General features: G+C 40.9%; 1 protein-coding gene across 14 annotated transcripts in view; it reads left to right on the top strand.

Annotated features, from left to right (window-relative positions):
* The window catches only part of arvcf (ARVCF delta catenin family member), a 315,018-nt gene that overhangs the window by 211,799 nt on the left and 80,792 nt on the right, over positions 1 to 22,427 (top strand). For 11 of the 14 annotated variants that reach the window (XM_062958527.1, XM_062958520.1, XM_062958518.1 and 8 more), the window contains 3 exons: positions 803 to 1,410; positions 14,495 to 14,997; positions 20,242 to 20,425. In XM_062958527.1, coding sequence (XP_062814597.1) covers positions 803 to 1,410; positions 14,495 to 14,997; positions 20,242 to 20,425 — 1,295 coding nt within the window. The remainder of the gene's footprint in view (positions 1 to 802; positions 1,411 to 14,494; positions 14,998 to 20,241; positions 20,426 to 22,427) is intronic. The other 3 variants (XM_062958522.1, XM_062958523.1, XM_062958526.1) reach the window with 1 other exon arrangement.

Here is a 22,427-nt window from a genome sequence, read left to right as displayed (position 1 = left end):
GGCTAATAGTAAACTATAAGGAAAGGGAGCAATTATTATGACTATTCTAAAGCTCTGTGGAATTCCTACTCCCTCCATGGATGGGACAATGAATGGTGGGTTTTTTTTGGTGGAGATGCAGTAAATCCTTTTTGGGACTCAAGCCAATCTGTAAGTGGTGGGTGAGCGAGAGGAGCGGAGAAGAGAGACTCTTAGAACAGATCTGTCTATGCATTTATTTATTTAAGATATTTTTACCCCACCTTTCTCCGCAAGTGGACTCAAGGCAGCCAGACCCAGTTCTTTTACTATTAAGAAATTGAGTTATTGTTTTTGTAAATAAACCTTTTGAACTCTGCATGTTTGCTTCCTAAGCTCTAAATTCTTTACAACCACATGGCACTTCATGATCTGCTTGCTGTGAATTGAATGCTCAACTATAAGTATCATGTTTGCATATTTTTGGATGCTCTGCTGTTTTTGGGAGTTTTCCCTAACAAAAAAACTACAACAAAACATACAGTACAAAGTTAAAAATGTCCCAGAGCAGAGCTTTCCAAACTGTGTATCTCGACATATTAGTGTGTCAGCTGCAATGTGTAGGTGTGTTGCACAAATGTAACATGAAACCTCTGAGTCACTGTATTCCTGTTGAAGCATTCTAGAATTTAAATGGCTCTTGGGTTGTTCTATAAAGATATTGCATAGAAGTGATATTTGTCCGTCAGCTATACTACTCAAACTGTTTAAAAATTAGTCCTAAGATATGACATTTGGAAGAGGAGAAAAGAGGTATAATTGCATGAATCTTTCTGCTTTGCAGGTAACCAAAATGGTCAAAACTGTCACAACTAGGACTGTGCGCCAGGTGCCACTTGGACCCGACGGCCTCCCTGTGATGGATGGATCGTCTCCCATGGGCAGTTACACCGACTCTATAGACAGACGGCACATGAAGAATGGGGAGCGATACATCACACCACAAGCTTCTTCTACCTTGACCCGATCTTACAACAGCTACAATGACTCCTATCCAGACAGTCATGATGGCCAGTATCGCCCTTTTGTTGGCCACGATGGTTATGGAGACCTCCCTGACAACTATGGTAGCTTGTCCCGCGGCATAAATTACCGTCCACGTTATGCCTATGTCCCGGGGAACAATTACCGGCCAGAGGATGGTAGTTTCACGTTGCCAAGCAGAAGGGACAACTACGGTCCACTGCCCCAACCTCAGGTGCCAACAGGGAGCAATGCAGACTTGAACCGCTCCCAGCCAGAACGATTCCAGCCAGAGCCATATGGCCTTGAAGATGATAACCGCAGCCTTGGGGTCGACGATGAAGGCTATGAGCTTGACCCAGAATACTCAACAGTGAACCGCAGGACATCAGCTGGGATGCCTGAGAGAGGAAGGCCTCATAAAGGAAGGTAAAATAACTCTGTTGGATATTTGTTTTCTTTATGCATCCATTCACATGAGTATTGTTCAATGCAGCTTTCTCCAGCTGATGTCCACCAGATCATCCTGGCCAATCTGGAATGTTGGGATTCTGTAATTAAAACATCTGGAGGGCTTCAGGTTGGGAAAGCTGGTTTGCTCATTCATGGTGTTTGTGTAGAGCAGGGGTCCCCAAACTTTTTAAGCAGAGGGCCGGTCCACAATCTTTCAGACTGTTGAGGGGCCGAATTATCATTTGAAAAAAAACACAAACAAACAAATTCCTATGCATACTGCACATTTATTTATTTATTTGCTACATTTATATGCTGCCCTTCTCACACCGAAGGGAACTCAGAGCGGCTTACAAATTAAATTTACATACAATATTATACTATTAGCATAGCACAATACTGGTAATAAATTACTATATTGTACTGTATCAATATATTGTAATATTATTGGTAATATTACATGTAAAATATAATATATAATTAATATTATATTGTATTATTAGTATTATATCGTATTATTAGATTGTATTATGAATATTATATGTATATACAATATGTTATAATTACTATATATTATTGTAAATTATATTGTATATATAAATATATATAAACACACACACACACATATATACTGCACATGTCTTATTTGTAATGCAACAACAACAACAACAAAAGAATAATACAATATTTAAAAATGAAAACAATTTTAACCAACATAAACCTATTAGGATTCCAATGGAAAGTGTGGGCCTGCTACTGGCCAATGAGATAGTCAAGTTAATTAAGATTGTTGTTGTGTGCCTTCAAGTCATGTCAGACTTTGGCCGAGCCTAAGTCTAAAATTAATTATTTATTTACTGCATTTATTTACTACATTTATATCCCACCCTTCTCACCCCGAAGGGGACTCAGAGCAGCTGTATGTACATACAATATATTATATTATTAGCATAACACAATATCCGCGTTATATATTACTATATTGAACTATACCACTATACTATTATATAATATGTAATATATAACATATAATTAATATTATTATATGGTATTACTATTAGTATTATATTGTATAACATAAGATTATTATCAATATTATAAGTATATACAATATATTATTAAAACTGATATAAAATATTATATTATAAAACTGAGGGCGGGGGCCAGGTAAATGACCTTGGAGGGCCACATCCGGCCCCCGGGCCTTAGTTTGGGGACCCCTGGTGTAGAGAAAAGGTTTTTGTACCAATGTGAACATAGCGGATTCTGTTATGAATAAGGCATCTAGCCTAGCCTTCTTCCTGACATGCTAGCTTTTTCCATACGCTAAATTCGTCTGTAGGATTGAGCAGGTAACCTATTTAACAATTGGCTATTCTCAGTTTAACCGAGAACCACTGTAAGGAGAGAAAAGGCAAGCCAGGAATGCACAATTCATTCCTAGAAAGCTTGCCAAAATGCCAGTGCGTTATTTAGGAAGCTGTCTGAAAGGGAAGACAATGATAAAATTGTTATATCCAGAAGGCTTTCTTTCTTAAAAAGGTCTTTCTCAAAGATTGAATTTTGCACTTTGACAGTATTTAGGCCATTTAGTAGGCTGACTACCATAGAACTGAATGAGTAAGATCCACCACAAAATCTATTCAGTACATTAAGAAGAATTTGAGAGCTTTGCCTCTTGGATAGAGGTGTGTTGGACACTCTAGTGAGAACATTCTGTTACTGCTTTTTCATATAGTTAGGGTCTTACTGGTGATTTTGCTTCCTGCGGTTGAGAATTGGCTGTGTGTCTTCATATCCCACAATTCTATTAGGTGGTGTTTAAGTGTTTCTTCCTCTTGATTTTACATTGATTTGGCTTTAATATAGGGATAGGAAACACTCGTCTCACTCTTATTCTCACTCTTGATGCGACTTCATACAATTGTGGAGTGCACCTAAATTAATGCTACATCTGTTCAAGGCATTTGTTACAATACTGCAAAATAACATGCAAACTAAAGAACCAAAACTAAAGTACCCCTATATATTTGCATGCTTAAAATATTGGGGGCATCCCTTTGATGCCTTAATCTGTGGTGTCTCCATAGGACCAACTTCCTTACAAGTTTCTTCCTCCTCTTTTGGAGTTTCTTTTGGTGTGCTTGTCTCTCTCCATATTTAAATATGATCAAGGCACTTTGACAAGCAATTTAATTTGAATGCTGCTTGTAGATACATAATGAGGCGAGTGCAGGGTCTGCTATTTAAGGTGTTGTCTCTTCCTGACTTCAGAAATACCCAAAGCAATTTTTGCATGAATAAATTAGCCCTCGTCTTTCATTTCCAAGGAGCCTCTGACAATAAATAATGTTTTCTATTTAATGATGAAGCTCAACAGTAATTAGCCTTTGATTGCAGGGGGAGGTTTTTTTGTGTTCGTTTGAGAGTTTTTTCTCTTCCTTTTTTCTTCTGAAAAGCAAGATCTGCACTGGATGACAATTGAAACTGACAAGAATAAATATAATAATGATGTCACATAGCTGCCAGCTCAACGTGCTTCAAACGTCTTTGTTAATTTTGCCTCTTCTTGTCTTAATTTGGAGTTCCTTGTTGGATCCAGATTTGATATGTTGTAGGAGTTAGAACAGAATGGTTTTTAAGTCCAGGTGATGGGCAATTTGGCTTTTCAAGGACATTATGTGGGAGGCACCACAAAATGGCCAAGGTGGTTCTAGCCAGGTGGAAAGCTCCATTTAAAAAACACAAGCTGGAGTGTCTACAAAAGAACACGAATAAACAGCAGAGGTAGTGGTGTTATCCACTAACTAACTAAGCTGTAGGATAAAACAGGGGGAGGAAGAGCCATCTATTACTTCCTGAATTTCTAGAGATGGAAGTAGAATGGATAAATGTTAAACATGGCGAACATGCTTCTTACAAGAATCAATTTCTCTTGTTTTACATTCATCTGCTGGTGCTGACATGTTTTCTATATTACCCTTTTGCCTTTTTGATGTCTGATTTCCCTCAAAAAGCTTTGGTTCTCCTGGCCTTCATTTTGACAAAAACCTGGAGGAGAAGTTCAACCCGAGTGACAGTGACTTGCTCAAAATCTCCTCTATCTAGTGAGCTTCATGGCTGGTTGGAGGCTTTAACCTAGACCAGTGGTTCTCAACCTGTGGGTCCCCAGATGTTTTGGCCTTCAACTGGTAAACTGGCTGGGGTTTCTGGGAGTTGTAGGCCAGAAACATCTGGGGACCCACAGGTTGAGAACCATTGACTTAGCTTGTCCAGCCTCATTCCACCACAGTCACCAATTTACCATACAGGCTTTTTAGTTTGGAATGCTATGAGGTCAAGGCAGTTCAAAGTTTCAAGGCTTGTTCTGAAAGACACCGATCATGGGGGCATCTCAGTAAATGACTGTAACAGAAAGAGCTGCAGCTCATCCACTGAGAAAACCAAACACATACAGGATTGATTGTAATTATAATTGTATTTAGTTGGAAAGAAGGGCCGCCAGATCTATTGACACGTGTCCTAGTCACATAACGGTATAACAAAGATTTACAAAGCATTGCCAATGCCAACAGTCTCTATTCTGTCCATCCCCATTTCGGCAATTTTGGTTGTCTTCTCTTCTAAGGTTTTCCTTTTCTGGAGCTTGTGTAAAGCTGGTGGTACATATATTGGCCTTATAAACAGAAGCACTTATAGGCCAAATAATGGACATAAAGGAAATGATTGTATCAGAGTCAAGGCTCACCTTTCATCTCAAGATGCCACTTGGGACCCAGTGCAGATGATTTATCCCCTGTGTCCAACAACTTGGCCGATTCCCCCTTTAAAAAGACTTTCTGCCACATTTCTGTTGCTCAACGGTTCAGGCATCCATTTCTCCATTTAGTAGCATGTTGCACTGATTTACTGTCACAGTTCTCCCCCTCCTGGTATAAACAACGATCCCTCAGAGATTGGACATGAAGAGAGAGCCCAACAGCTATCCTCACTTAGAAGTGAGCAAAGGAATCGATTTTCAATAAGTCTTGAAAGGTTAATAATTATAGCAATAAATGAAATTTGGCCAATGGATAAAAAATACAACTGGCACTGTTGTAACACAGAGAAACAGCCAATATGTGGACTTCTTGTTTTCCTCCTCTCCCCCTCACTATTACTGCTGCTATTATTATTGTTATTGTTATTATTATTGCAATTACTAGACATGCTGCATTTTATTTATTGATTTAATTTCATTATTAATTATTTGTAGGCTCCTTTATCTCCCTCCGAAGGCAGATTGTAATACCCTAAAACACAAACTCATTTCAACTGTAAAATTATAATGTAGAACATATATAACACAGAAAAAGTAGGAGCAGTTGACAGGTGCATCTGCAGAATAAAAACACTCTAGCTAATGAGACTTTTCACAGTTCATCTAAGACCCTGTAAAAGACCTTTCAAAGTGATGGGGCCACTACTCAACTCTCCCTGACATTCTCTAACTCACTTAGTAGATCTTGGAAGATTGGGAAGTTGCACCAGAGGAACTATTTGCATGGATTGGTCTTTCAGATAAGGCGGTTCCAGATATTAGAGACTGTTGGCATTGGCAATGCTTTGTAAATCTTTGTTATACCATGATGTGACTAGGATATGTGTCAATAGATCTGGTGGCCTTTCTCCACTTACACAGAGATCCCGCCAGTATAGCTGGGCAGGATTACTGACCAAAAACGTAGACACCCTGTCCGGTGTGTATATTTTCTCCCAATCCATGTAATAAGACAGCCCTGATAACAATCTATATATATAAAAGAGTGATGGCATCAGGGCAGCGGACAAAACAACAAAACTACAGGCCCCCCAATCTCAAAATTTGACAACACAACTCATCATTCACGGCTCTAGGTTGATACAACAAAAAAGAAAAGAAAAATAAAGTCCTAATTACAGGGAGAGGAATAATAGTTTTTATCCAATTGCTGCCAGTTAGAAGGCTAAGATCCACCCACTTGGTCTCCTAGCAACCTCCTCAGCCCAAGGGACAGGCACAGTTAGGCCTCACTTAAGCCTCTTCCACAGATTATCAGATTTTAACTGGATTATATGGCAGTGTAGACTCAAGGCCCTTCCACACAGCTATATAACCCATTTAGAATCTTATATTATCTGCTTTGAACTGGATTATCTTGACTCCACGCTGCCATATAATCCACTTCAGTGTGCATACTAAACATAAAGACTACCATACAACAGACATTCAATACCACCACTACCTCAACAATTTCTCACCACCACCACCAGACAAGGCCACAGCAACGCGTGGCCGGGCACAGCTAGTGTGTGCAAAAAAAAAGCAAAAAGAAAATAACATCATCATGCACAATCTGCGTGACATTTCACTTAGTGAAAATGCTAAAAACCTTCTCGCTGTGCAGAAAAGTTTTGCATTTTCCCTCATGGGATTTAGATTAGCAAGGAGGTGATTCTCTTGATCCCCTGGCTCCATGCATGATTTGGTTGAAGATTTCTCAAACAACCGTAGCCAGGCAGTGTATGCAATGTATTGCGCTAGTTGAGCTAATTCAGAAGTGAGAGCCTCACCTCTTAGTGTTAACCCATAAGAATAGTGACAACAGTGGATTACAATTTTATGTATGTGTATTATATAGGCGGTCTCTTGAGTCTGTCTTTTGTGCTTACATGCAACTGAACAATCTCATTCTGTCTGCCAGCAATTCCAGCAGATAGGTTAAGCACCTCTTTGCTAATTGTCAGTTGCTTACATATGCAATTGGACAGGTAGCTGGCCATTTGCTCTGCACTCTTATTTCTCTCTCTGTTCCTCATTTTTCTCACTGCTGACCTATTTTTCATAACGGTCACATTTGAATATAGATTGGAAATATGTGGTGAAGGGGAGAATAGCATTGCACTTCAGAGACCGTCTTCTAATACAACACAGATTTTCCATCTGTCTGCGTAGCACTATGTATTCATATGCCTGTCCTTATTTTTAACCAGTCTTAATCACAGAAGAACATAAAGTAAGCCCTGTTAGGTCCAGCCAAAGGCTTCTTGAGTCCACTACTCAATCAGATGATTCTGGGAAGTTCAACAGAATTCAGAGCATGAAAGTTGTAGTCCAAAAAACTAACTTCCAAGCTCTGGTGTGGTCATTGTAGAATTTTTTTCCTTCCCAGTATGGAGGTTTAATATATACCATCAGAGCTGGGTATCATTGTTGATATATTTATTCTGTGAATTTTGCCTAATCTCCTCTTCCTCCCTGCCTGGAGTTCTCAATAGCAGCGTTCATTCTACAGTTTATTGTAGGTCTCATATACAGGAGAGTCTCACTTATCCAACATTCGCTTATCCAACATTCTGGATTATCCAACGTATTTTTGTAGTCAATGTTTTCAATACATCATGATATTTTGGTGCTAAATTCGTAAATACAGTAATTACTATGTAGCATTACTGCATATTGAACTACTTTTTCTGCCAAATTTGTTGTATAACATGATGTTTTGGTGCTTCATTTGTAAAATCATAACCTAATTTGATGTTTAATATGCTTCTTCTTAATCTCTCCTTATTATCCAACATATTCGCTTATCCAATGTTCTGCCGGCCCGTTTATGTTGGATAAGTGAGACTCTACTGTATGTATCTTCTTCACTAATTTTCTTCTTGAAGGGAGCAATGAGGAACTTTTGCAATTTTCTTGATATTGTGAGAAAGTCTTCCAAAACCACACAATTTTTGAAGCCTGTTTGCAGTTCAGGATCAAGTTCATACATGATCATTTTGCACAGAAAACAGCATTTTCTGCATGGCAAGTGTTCTTCCTAAACTGTGATTGATACCAGTCCAGGATTCTTTCTGTCAAGGTTTCTCATCACTCAAAAGAATTGCTTTTTGACCATTTCTAATTTTTTAAGAAAACATTCTTTCCATCCCTAGTATAAGTCCCTCCTCCCTTCTTACCTTCCTTCCTTCCATCCTTTCTTTGTCTCTCTTTCTCTGTCTCACACAGATACATGAACAGTGCCTCAGACTTGGTCAGTGCCACTGCTCAGAGATGTATCGAATCCTTCCTTTCTTCCTAAATATCTATGAAGCTTTAAGATGCTATCATCGCCTCCTCTTCCACCCCTCCCCAGATTTACCGTCTCGGTGCCCTGCTTTCAACGGATATCTCGCCTGTCTCCTTCCCTGCCTCCTGTCACATTCACTATGTGTTTTTATAGGGATGTCTTTCCTGTGGTCATATTTCTTCATCTTCTTTCCAGCCTTGCCAAGAATCCTTCATCCTCTCTCGGTCCTGCCTGCTCTACAATGCCCATTTGTTCAGTCCTGGAGCTCATCTGTCTCCTTCCTAATATTCCTCATCTCCACCCAGAGAGCTGAAAATAAACAAACTATCCTTCTCCTCTTTTGTTGTGTGTGAATCATGCTCACGGATCGTGGCCCCACATTCCCCACCCTCCAGCTTTTATGTGATGCTATTTTCACTTGTGTCTTTTTCAGTCCTTAAGGCAATCCCTCTTCTTTTCTCCCCACAGTGTTTTGACAATTAATATATCTACTGTCTAGCAGCAGAAAGGCCATTGAATCATTTTGCAATGTTGGCTCCTTGAATTGCCCAGCTGAGCTAACAAATCCACTGTTGTGGTAGATTTGCTCTGTGCGCCTTTATATCTTTCATTGTGTTAGCCGCTTCTTCATAATCTCCGTGACTCACACATATTTGTTGCTGTGCATCTGAGTGAAGATTTTTGGTAGCTTCTAGAGCTGCCTTTTGGTGGTAACCCTTTCCTCACTTGCATACAAGTCATGCATTGCTATCAAACCCAGTTCCTTTCCATCAGTTTTTATGGCTAGATCATCCGGAAGTACTCAAAGCATTTCTCTACATCATTAATTCATCTTCTCCAGGGTCTTACAGCCCCAAATGGTTTCTTCAAAAGGTGTTTAGCTTGTGAATGCAGTATATTATCTTCTCTGTCTGGGCGAGGACCACATGGTTGAGGCATAACAGAACTTTTTGTCTTAAACTTGAACAGTGGGAAGGAGTCCTCCAGACTAGCCTTTTCAACCCATAATATTCCACTTCCTATGATTTCTGTTGCTGTTGTAAACATGCCACTTCCGAGGCACAATAACTAAAATATACTTCCCTCACTCCCAGAAAGTCTTTGGATAAGTAGCTGCAAAAGGAAAAGTGTCCGTCTTTTTAAGATATGGAGAAACAGAAGAAGGACTTTATGATAGTTTTTGAATTTTTCTGTTATTTAAGTTGGGATGGAACTGACATTTGCTATTCCCAACCTCAGATAACTGAAGGTCAGTCCTTCTTCTGAGGTTGGGAATAGCAAATGTCAGTTCCATCCCAACTTAAATTGCAGAAAAATTCAAAAACTATCATAAACTACTATGACAAGTGTAGCAAACCTCTGTGAGTGCAAGGGACAGTTTTAGTTTCAGAGAGTTCCCCAAAGCCTGCATTGTAGTGGTGGGAAAGACCAAAAATAAGTGATGTTTTAATATGTTAACACAAAAATCTTACTGCCGGTAACCTTGACAGTGTTATTTCAGAATGAAAAGAAACAAGTAAATTGTATAGTTTTTAAGGTTGCTTTGGGTCTTGATCCAGAGAGATAATAATAATAATAATAATAATAATAATAATAATAATAATAATAATAATAATATAGTAGAGTCTCACTTATTCAAGACTCGCTTATCCAAGTTTCTGGATTATCCAAGCCATTTTTGTAGTCAATGTTTTCAATATATCATGATATTTTGGTGCTAAATTCGTAAATACAGTAATTACAACATAATATTACTGCGTATTGAACTACTTTTTCTGTCAAATTTGTTGTATAACATGATGTTTTGGTGCTTAATTTGTAAAATCATAACCTGATTTGATGTTTAATAGGCTTTTCCTTAATCCCTCCTTATTATCCAAGATATTCGCTCATCCAAGCTTCTGCCGGCCTGTTTAGCTTGGATAAGTGAGACTCTACTGTAATAATAATAATAATTTGAACCCATATGGCCTCTTTAGAAGGTTGATTGCACATTAAAACCTTATACATAGTTTCCATGTAGACTGTTAATGTGTTTGGGAAGTGAAAGCTATATTGAGAACTGAAAGCTCCTCCTTGGTTGCGCTGTGTGTTTTTGTAGCTTCTTAGGAAATTGTTTCAGAGGGCTAATCTTCTTTGAAGGTGAGTGCCTATAACAACTAATTGGATGGCGATGTGGCCTGTAATCCTGTTTGTTTTGCAATAATGGTCTCATTGACAAAGGCTTTGGTTGGTGGGAGCAAAGTCCAAACAAAAAACAGCCTTAGGTACAATTTCATCGCAATACAGTGGGTTATAGTTGCTCTGGGCACTCCTAAGCTAGCATCACTTACATCCCCAAGAGCAATGGGTTCCTTTGTCAATATGCTGCGCCTGGTCTGACGATGGGAAGCTACCGACATGGCTATTGGCTTCCTCCAAGCCAGATCTGGATGGTCAAAAGATGTCGCTGGTAGGTGCAAAATTGATGGTTGTGAGGAAGGAGGTTCTTCTTGTAATTTATTTTACATGTATGCAGATGACAAGCTAGAGTTGATGGGCATGTTTCATGTATTCTTCTATATGCTTGCACTCTTAGAAAGCTTGAACAAGTTACTTTTAAATAATACAATACCAAGGATTCCTCATGCCAGCTTGGGGGTTCTGAGAGTTGTAGTAAAAAAGTTAACCTGTCAAAGCTCTGCATTCAAATGAGGGAAACGTTTCAGCATGTCCTAAGTTGTGTGTGCATATATATGCCTCCTAGTCACCTGTCAAGTTATGGTGCCCAATTTCAAAGGGTTTTCTTAAGAAAGGAAAGCTCAGAGGTGGTTTTGCCAGGGCTTTCTTTGAAATATAGCCTACAGCACCATGGATTAATTGGTGGTCTCACATCCAAATACTCAGCAGGGCAGACCTTGCTTAGCTGCTATGTTCAAGCAGAATTTGGTGCATTTAGAGTATGAGGGGCATGCGTGATTGGTTTTAGCCGTATTTTGCTTTAACTCATGTTGTAAACTGTCTGAGGTACTTGCTGAGAGGAAAGAAAGCCCCCTTCCCTCCACCTGGTATGTTGTTTACAAACCTGAGCCTTTCTAGATAAGAACAAATATTTTTCAAATGCAGAATTCAGTGTCCACAGTGGGAAACTGGAATCCTGTTGCTCCACAAAGAGGATATGAGTGCAACATGACATGAATGTTGGATTAAGATGTTGAGGTCCAATTCCAAAGCAAGGATACTTTTGTCTGCATTGGTGGCATATTCTAAGTTATAGATAAATAATAATCAGGTAAAATAAAGGAAAAAGAGAGAACGGCACAAATATTTTCATGTGTGGATTTTTTTCTAGCCCTGCTGCATCTGCGACTAGTTGCCTGATCATAGGGATTTTTATTTATTCAAGGAGCATTGAGGAAATGACAGGGAAAGAAGAGGAAAGAAGCTACATCTTTTGCCCCAACACTGGATCCGTAGCCAATGAGGGACCTGGAGCAATTACATTAATTGATCCATTGAGAATCCTGCCCTGAATACAATATAGGGACATTTTGCTTCCCATTCTGAAGGGAAAGATGGGATCTCCTCTCGAGTCCATGTACTATCAGCAGAATCTTTTTTTCAGTGCTGACAGAGAGGCTCAATCCTCTGCCAGATCCGAAAGCAGCAGTCTACCTTAGGAACTCCAGGATGGATTGTGGGGCAGATACAACTCTTTTACAAATTGGAGTAACAGAAGAAAATTCAGTTGCACTTGCCACTTCAGACCATTGCCTTATTCAGCCTAATGGTAGGGCTGGTCCTCATGCTATAGCACCTTCCTGCTTATGTACACCAACATCTGATATTTGGAAGCACACTGCTATATTTGTGGATAAAATGCTGAATCTGAGGAAAGCGAGCCTTTATTGTCTTCTTCTGCTCTACCTCCATTTCTGGAGGAGAACTCAAATAAACAGGTGAGAGGAAAGCGGGTTGCTTAGGAGTTCCAAATATCTTGAGGACCAAATCTTGGACCTCCAGATATTTGGAACTTCAGCACATGGGATTAGTGACCTTTGTGAGAACTGTCAGCTACTTCTGGGACCTGAAAGCCACAATGTCTGGATGATCAAAAGTTAAGAAGCTCTGGCTTGGACAAACTCGGCCTGGGGTCCTGAGGGGGACAAGTGTTGTGCTTCTACTGTTGTCACTGGTTGTCCAATTCAGTGTGGTATAAATGTTGATATTTGCTTGCTTCAGGGAGGATATTGTTTGGTTTTCTGAGCCTCTTCCATGCCTGTCCCATCACTGAAGGATACTTTGCATCTCTCAAAGTATCTCTCAAAGCTTTAAAGGAGCTCATTTTGGGATTAGAAGGCCCCATTCTGGCCATTTGGAACTGGGAACAATAGCATTAGGAGCAAAAGTGAAGCACATGCTTATGTTGTGTATGAGAAGGCCAAGCCAAATACTGAAGTTAGAAATGGCCTTTAGGCATTCATTATTATTGTGTCTTACACAGACAAATATTAATATGAATGTAATGTTATTATCTTCCTTTATACGGAGGAGTGGAAACAGCTCTCCTGCATAAAATCAGACATAATAGCTGTTGAGACATTGTAAATTGGAGCCCTAAAAACTAATGAATTATACGTATTTCAAGAGGCACATCAATGAAAATGTCTCTGTATTTTTCCTTCCCTTCCTTCTTTCATTTTTGGCTTCCCCCGGCTTCTCGGAGTTCCTCGGGCTCCCTATTTATCATTTCATCTTATACTTAAAGTAATCCTATAGTGGAAGTGTTTGATAACACTTGTGTCAGTTGTGCCACAAGAGGCTCATTTAGAGGATTAGTTATCCTGAGATGATAACGCCTTGATTTGGTTCTGGCTCTGATTTGTTTACACAAGATACAGGGGTTAATCAGGAGTTGAAAGAATTGAAAGTGAGGGAATGAGCCCATGGGCAACTGCGGGCTCTGAGGTAGAAGAAAGGGTGTAAGTGACAGACAGAAGGCTTGGGTGCATGGCATTGGGAATTCACTGTAGAAATGGTGACTATAGGTGTGTGGCAAAAATGTGTTGCGGTTTATAAACAAGGGAAGGACCCTAGCTCAATGAAACAGCACATGCTCTCCATGCATAAGGTCCTGGTTTGTCTCCTTAGGAATTTCTAGAGAATTTCTGCCAGCCAGAATTCAAAATACTGAGTTAGACGGGCCACCGATAACATGGATTTATCTAGAGTGATAGCTCTTCATCCACAATCTCTTCATCCTCAATCATGTAAAAATATCCCTGAAACTGGAGGCCATGGCAAGTTGACATTGCAAGTTTGGGTTGTTTGCAAGCCAATATGCCATCTATATATATAAATGAGTGATGGCATCATGGCGACTGGCAAAACAACAAAACTACAGGCCCCCAACCACAAAATTTGACAACACAACCCATCATCCACGCCTCTAGGTTGATACAACAAAAAGAAAAGAAAAATGAAGTCCTAATTAAAGGGAAAGGAATAATTGTTTTTATCCAATTGCTGCCAGTTAGAGGGCTAATCTCTGCCCACTTGGTCTCCTAGCAACCAACTCAGCCCAGGGGACAGGCAGACTTAGGCCTCACTTAGGCCTCTTCCACAGATTATCTAATTTGCACTGGATTATATGGCAGTGTAGACTCAAGGCCCTTCCACACAGCTATATAACCCATTTGTAATCATATTATCTGCTTTGCACTGGATTATCTTTACCTTAACTACCACCAATTTCTCAATACTTTATTTCCCATACCACCATACTTTGCCACAGCAACGCGTGGCCGGGCACAGCTAGTTTACTTATAAAAACTGTTACAAACTGTAGTTTGTACGAACAGTGAGAAAAATCAAATTGGCCTGGAAGATGAAAGGGAGGAGCAGCATTCCTAAAGTCCAGAATGGTATACTGTTCTGAAGTTCTGAAGTGAGAGTGCAATCTAATGTTTTTCTTCTTCTTGCTCTCTTAGCAGGGGCTATGATGACCCTATTGAGACTGAGGTTGTCGACGAGAGAATCCCATACTTGCATGGCAGTTACGCAGCGCCCTTGGCACAGCCCGAAAGAGGGAGCATGGCGAGCATTGACCGCCTGGGCAAGCGTTCTCCTTCGATCGATAGCATCCGCAAAGACCCTCGGTGGCGGGACCCTGACCTCCCCGAAGTCATTGCCATGCTCAGCCACCCCATCGATCCCGTCAAGTCCAATGCAGCAGCGTACCTCCAGCACCTCTGCTACGAGAACGATAAAATTAAGAAGGACGTGCGGCATCTCAAGGGGATCCCGATCTTGGTGAGCCTGCTAGACCACCCAAAGCCGGAGGTGCACCGCAAAGCATGTGGGGCTCTCAGAAACATATCCTATGGGAAGGATAATGAGAACAAAGTGGCAATAAAGAATTGTGATGGGATCCCAGCTTTGATCAGGTTATTGCGGAAGACAAATGACATGGAAGTGCGTGAACTCATTACAGGTCAGTGTCTATATTCTTACTAGTAAGGTGGTCTTTTCTTAATTTTACTGCCTATATTGTAATGATGGAGATGTCTGGTTTTTCAATCAAAAGATTTGTCCTTGACTGAACCAGAAACCAGAATTCTCTTCCAATGGTGACCATCCAAATACCTCTGGTAATATTACAAGTCAGCCATGAAAGAAACAGTACCTTCTCTCTCATAGTCTATATAAATTGATCTTGAGATGCTGGAAAACAACATATAGCTGTCATAACTAATAGCCATTTATAGCCTCCACAAACTTGTCTAATCCATCCATTAAACTGTTTCATTTGGTGGCCATCCATGAACAATGTGAAGAAATGCTTTTTCTGCTTTGAATATTCCAGCATTTGATTTGATTGGGCAAATCAGGATCTTAGTATTATGGGAGAGAGAGGAAAAATCATAGAATCATAGAATCATAGAATAGTAGAGTTGGAAGAGACCTCATGGGCCATCCAGTCCAACCCCCTGCCAAGAAGCAGGAAATCGCATTCAGAGCACCCCCGACAGATGGCCATCCAGCCTCTGCTTAAAAGCCTCCAAGGAAGGAGCCTCCACCACAGCCCGGGGGAGAGAGTTCCACTGTCGAACAGCCCTCACAGTGAGGAAGTTCTTCCTGATGTTCAGGTGGAATCTCCTTCCTTTCCTGTAGTTTGAAGCCATTGTTCCGTGTCCTAGTCTGCAGGGCCGCAGAAAACAAGCTTGCTCCCTCCTCCCTATGACTTCCCTTCACGTATTTGTACATGGCTATCATGTCTCCTCTCAGCCTTCTCTTCTGCAGGCTAAACATGCCAAGCTCTTTAAGCCGCTCCTCATAGGGCTTGTTCTCCAGACCCTTAATCATTTTAGTCACCCTCCTCTGGATGCTTTCCAGCTTGTCAACATCTCCCATTCATGAAGTCAACATCAAATGACTTCCCATTCATTTTTTCCCACAGTATTGGAGATCAGTGCTTTGTTTAGATCACCGTTTCCCAACCTTTGGTCCTCCAGGTGTTTTTGGATTTCAGCTCCCACAATTCCTAACAGCGGGTAAGCTGTCTAGGATTTCTGGGAATTGAAGTCCAAAACAACTGGAGGACCAAAGGTTGGGAACCACTGCTTTTGGTTCTCCCAGGATGGACTGAGCTTTCTCCACTCTACTCAGAGAATGGGTTGGTTCATTTTTGATAAGAATTAAAGTACAATATAGACATTGAGCTGTGTATAAGCTCACCCAGGTTTTTGGTATTGATATATATATACACACACACGCACACACACTAGCTGTGCCCTGCCACGCGTTGCTGTGGCCCATTGGAATTGCACTGAATAGCTCTCATTTTTGGGGTTTTTTAGGCCCTGTGGAGGTTTGTGATGTGATATTTTGTGGTTTCAACCTCGAGGCATGGATGATGGATTGTGTTGTGAAATTTCGAGGTTGGGGGATGTTTAGTTTTGTTGTTTTGCTCGGTGCCAGGATTCCATCACTCTTTTTATATATATATATATAAACATTTCTAGCCTTATACATGAGTATACATCATATATAATAAGCCAAGTCAGAGTGAACATAAGGAAGGGAAACATTGCTCAATGTCTCTATTCTGACATTTTTACAGAGCTATATCAGAGTGAAGGTTGGAGTAAGAAGTAGTTTTATGTAATTTATGTAATAAAATCAATAATGATTATGATAATGATAATGATAATAGCAATAATAATGTATTTGTTACTTGCCTCTCCTTGTGGCTTGAGATGGGGTACAGGAAGCTGTGAGTTTGAACACTGCTGAAAAGCGAGGCAAACACTTGCTTCTGTTCTCTCCTCCCGACCTTCCCCACAACCTGCAAACAGTACTAGTAATTTCTTTTTCTTCAGGGGAGAAAAAAAGCATAAAGATTATCTTTTGAATAACTATCGCTGTTTTAGGCCTATTAAAATATTATGATACCAAACGTCAACGTAAGTCCCCCGGCCACTGGGCCTGCAGCTTTAATTGTTTGCAAAGCCAGAATTTAATACAGATTCTCCTCCTTTTCTAACCATGCAGAGCAATCATAATCTTCTTTGAAAAGAATAAACCTTATTGCTGAAGCCGGTGTTTGATGTTTACAATAGCTGATTTAAAAATATGTGGAGCTGGAAATCTTCAGCCATTTGGGATCACGCTTTGTAAAGGAATCAAAAGACGCTCCCCCGACTGGTGTGAGGGAAACCCTTTGGCACTTCTGTGGCAAATTAACATGTGTGATCAAGATAATGCTTAGAAATACAATGCAAAATAAAATAAAATAAAAATCAACCCTAAACCCAACAACCTTCTCTAAATCTACACAATCCGCTAACAAGAGAGAATTCTATTAGATGAGCCCTCTTTTCCATTGGGGAAAATGTTAATGGATAAAGTTCTCTTAGCAGGGGTGTTTAACTGATTTTGATTTTTAAGGCAGCTTTAAGGCACTGCCAGGATCACAGTTTCATTGTCAGTGGAATTCTGGATGCTCTGTTGTACATTCTCAGACTTTGCGTGGTTTGTTGCTCCCTCCAATACATAATGAGCATGTTTGCATTCTGTATAGAGGAAATGATCCCTAGATTATTAACCTCTCATATATTACAGCAAAAAGTAGGATAGTGACACACCACTGGTTCAATAGAAACAGCAATTGACTAACCTCTCCTACTTTGCACTGGAAGAAGTAATGTAGAGGTAAATCTTGAAATGCAGATGCTCATCATGACAAGCCATCTACTCATGTCCTTAAAGAAGGTCCAAAAATGCTATTGTTGTTGTATGTCTTTCGGGCTGTGTGGCCATGTTCCAGAAGTATTCTCTCCTGACGTTTCGCCCACATCTATGGCAGGCATCCTCTGAGGATGCCTGCCATAGATGTGGGCGAAACGTCAGGAGAGAATACTTCTGGAACATGGCCACACAGCCCAAAAGACATACAACAACCCTGTGATCCCGGCCATGAAAGCCTTCGACAACACAAATGCTATTGTGTTGAATCATGTGACCAGTTTTCAGCTCCACCTGAAACAAATGTGCACCAGCTGTGCCCGTACCTTGAGAAGCCAGACTCGAATAGACTACTGCAATGTGCTCTACATGGGGCTGCCTTTGAAGACTGTTTGGAAACTCCAAGTAGTCCAATGCGTGGCAGCCAGGCTGCTCACTGGAGTAGCGTACAGGGAGCATACAACTGCGTCTGCTCCACTGGCTGCCAGTCTGCTGCCAAGCACAATTCAAAGTGCTGACTTTGGCCTACAAAGCCCTAAACAGATCACATTCCACCCAATCACGTGGACACCCTTGAATTTTTGGAACTTCCTCATTATCTTCAAGATCTCAGGAACTGTGATGAAGATGGGTTTGGGCTGAATCATCTGCCCAAGAGCTCAAGCTCAGTTAGAAATATTTGGAAGTATAGCACTCCTCATAGTAGACTCAGTTAGTGGGCATGAAGCCAAACCGAGAAACCAGGGGAGAGAGAAATCTTTTGTCTAGTATGTTTGGAGATTCCCAAGGTATGCTGAAATGTGTTGTCAACTAGTGGTTAAAGCCACTGTATTACTAGGGACCCTCCCTAAAGATTTTGACAGCTGGGATTGTATGGTTTTCCAGATGTTTTTGGACTGCAGTAGTCCGACTCTACCCATCATAGCCCTGAGTGGGACATTATAGGAGTTCTGATTCATGTTCCCATTCTCTGTTCTATAGAATGGTCATGGAAATCCATGAAGCCATCAAAGGACCCATTTCAGAGATCCTCCCAATTGGCAAACACTTCATTACTGGCAGGCATTGTCTATTTAACAAGCAGTAACTGCCAATATTTGTAGTGGCAAACATCAGATGCAGTTTTCAGCACTGCTGAAATACATTGGTGAAGGAGTTTTTCAGGGAGAGCTCAGTCCTGCCCTTGTATGAACCAGGAGGGGAGGCAAGAACAATGGGACCCTGCCATCCCTTATGTGGTCTGGAATTTATGCTCAGTGCCTTTCTCACAGCAAATCGATGGCTTTGCACATCCAAGGGCACCTGTGCTCCTGCTGCAATCCTTTTAGGGGCATTGTTAGGTAGGCAGCACGTCCCGCCAGGAATTTTATCTCCAGCTACCCGATGCTTAAGTGGCACTTCAGACGTAACCTCAGAGGCCAAGATGATGAACAGACCTCTGATGATTTGAAACGCCCCTCTCTTCAAAGTGACCTCTGAAAGAGCCTCGAGTGTCTCTTTAGATGTAACGGAGTATAACAGCTCTGACCCACCTATGCTATAAGAAGATCTGGGGAAAAATACTTTTTGGGCAACAACTCCCAGAATTCCCCAGCCAATGGAGAATTTAGGGAGCCGATCCCCACTTCCAAGATTCTGCTTGGAATCCACAGATGCTTTCCTTTAAGCATACAACACAGGAATAAGCAGTGCAACTTCTCCTAGAATGTTGGGGTTGTTGTCTATGAATCCCATCATTTCTGACTATTATTCTTATCTCTTCTTACCCCGAGTTTTAACTTTGTGTCCATGCGGCCCGCCCTTGTTATGTTATGCTGCGTTTGCTTTGATTTTGTTCTGTACTGTGTAGTGTTATTCTTGTATTGTTTAATTGTATTTTGATATGTTGTTTTTTTATATTTTGTTTATTGTATTGTCTTGGGCATGGCCCCATGTGAGCCGCCCCGAGTCCCCGTTGGGGAGATGGTGGCGGGGTATAAATAAAGTTTTATTATTATTATTATTATTATTATTATTATTATTATTATTATTATTATTATTGTCCATCCTGTCTGGAGTCCAGCAATATCTGCAAGATCATAGGCTCCTTGAAACTGGTTTAGGAAATTGCTGGTTCTACTCAGGTTTACCCCCAGATATGAATTTGCTTTGCTTGTTCCTCAATTACTCAGCCTGTTGTTAACCCTGGGTAATTATCTGTGAAAACCATTCTAAAAGAGTGTGAACGCCTACTCCAATACTTAGACTCGAACAGTGTTGTTAGCACAGTAAGACTGCTACAAACTGATAGTTAAAAGATCAGGAAGCAGCAGCGCTACAACTAATAGGACCATAACATGATCTGCTATGATGCCGTTCCAGTTTTTGCTGTAATAATTGAATCGGAACTGTGAGGGTTCCATTGGTTGAACCTCTTTAATCAATCTTAAGGAACGTCATTATTTAATGCAAAGATTTTGCTGACTCTTGCTCACTGTTTCTCTTGTTAAAGGTACCCTTTGGAATCTCTCCTCCTATGAGCCACTCAAAATGGTGATCATTAACCACGGTCTTCAGACACTGACTAATGAAGTCATCATTCCCCATTCCGGTTGGGAGAATGAGCCCAATGAAGATTCGAAGCCTCGAGATGCCGAGTGGACAACTGTCTTCAAGAACACATCAGGGTGTCTCAGGTAAGATTGGGATGGGTCAGGGTGCATTTTTGCTTGCAGAAGGTTGATGGAATGCTAGGAAGACCATTGTGGCGCTACAACCCATCATGTCTTTCTCCCTTGTTTCTGGTTTGCACGCACAAAGAATATGCACTGTTACCAGCTGTTACCACTTGATCTGTCCACTATACATGGTCAGGAATACGTTCACATTGTTATTTGAGTGTTGATGCTTGGGCTGATAAATTGGCTGTTTTTTGTTTGTGGTGTGATCAAGCAGAGATACAAAAGAACAGTTCATGCTGTGGATTATGATTCTGTGATAGGCACAAGACTTCTGTTTTCTCAGGCAGTGTCTTCTCTCCTTACTTTGGAAGACTCTTGGGTCAATTAGCCATCCTTTCCCCTTATGGGAAAAACCCAGCTGTACCTCTCAGGCAGATGGTGGGGCTTGGGGATAGCTGCTCTTCAAAAAGGAATTATTATATGACATTTCAGAAGAGGCCATTCTATCCCCAATGCTTTTAAATATTTGCATGAAACCACTGGGAGATATCATCTGCAGGAATGGGGTGGGTGGTATCAGGATGCTGATGACACCCAAATATATCTCTTCATGCCTTCAAAAGCAGCCTCAGCTAAGGATAGTGTGTCTTCTCTGAATGAATGCCTGGAGGAGACAATGGGCTGGATGAGGGAAAACACAGTGAAACTGAATCCAGACAAGACAGAGGTGCTTTCCATCAAATGTCCTAACCTAGGTTTGGAGGTGTGTCAACCAGTTCTGGACAGGGTTACAGTCCCCTCAAAGACTGTGTCTGCAGCTTGGGACAAGGGCTTCTGGATCCATCTCTCCACTGTCAGCCCAGGTAGACGTGATGGCCAGAAGTATCAGCTTTGGCTGATACACCAGCTGAACCTCTTCCAAGAATTAGAGGACCTAAAGATGGTAGTTCATGCGCTGGTCGCCTCAAGGTTCGACTTATGCAATGTGCTTTACATTAGATGACCTCAGTACCAAGTTTGGAAAGTGCAGCTAATTCAAAACATGGCAGCCAGACTTAGTTACAGGAACATCTAGGAGTGAGCATATTATATCTATACTAAAATCCCTCTCCTGGCTGTCAATTAGTTTCTGGGCAAAGTACAAAGTGTTGCTCTTGATCTTTAAAGTCTGACATGGTTTGGGTCAAGGTTCCCTACATATGGCTTTCACCTGTATAATCCGTGGACCCTTTGGACACTGAGGTCCTCTCGGGAATCTTGACTGGCATCTGTCACCCAGAGGACAATTATATTTATTTATTTATTTATTTATTTACAGTATTTAGATTCCACCCTTCTCACCCCGAAGGGGACTCAGGGCGGATCACATTACACATATAAGGCAAACATTTAATGCCATAACATAGAACAGAGACAGAGACAGATGCACGCGCAGGCTGGCCTCGAACTCATGACCTTTGGTCAGAGTGATTGGTTGCAGCTGGCTGCTAACCAGCCTGCGCCACAGCCCGCGAGTAACACAAAACAAGTCATTAGTGTAGGCAACATGAACTTTCTCTCTCATCCCTATTTCAAGGTAGGAAGCAGCCCTTTTAATTCCCATGCTGGACTTCTGGCTATGTACAGTTTAGTGTCTCACAAACACTAAACTCAACTAAATTGATTGACCTCCTTTTTTTACACTGTCTTATATTTTTATCTTGTCTTTTTGACCAAAAATAATCCGGCTCCCAAAGCTCACATGCAGGCATCCTCTAATAACAAGTCTTGTAAGTGCTGACAGGGCAGTAGCAAATTGGTGATTGATCATCCATGCAAGAAGCAAATGGATTGATATTTTTAACCTCGCCTCTTTGAATGGAGGCAGATCTCTGAAAAAGTAAACATCATTGTAACTGCAGAGGATCACATTTCAGCAAGGCAAACTTTCTGTACTTTGGGCCAAATGCCTTTCTTAGGGGAAAAATAATTTGGAGATCTATGTAACAAAATCTGGTGCAAAAGACATAGAGTAGGA

This window comes from Anolis carolinensis, chromosome X, assembly GCF_035594765.1.
Source record: "Anolis carolinensis isolate JA03-04 chromosome X, rAnoCar3.1.pri, whole genome shotgun sequence".
In the NCBI taxonomy this organism is placed as follows: Eukaryota; Metazoa; Chordata; class Lepidosauria; order Squamata; family Dactyloidae; genus Anolis; species Anolis carolinensis.
Note: the sequence above shows the minus strand (reverse complement) of the source record. Positions and strands in the feature narration are given on the sequence as shown.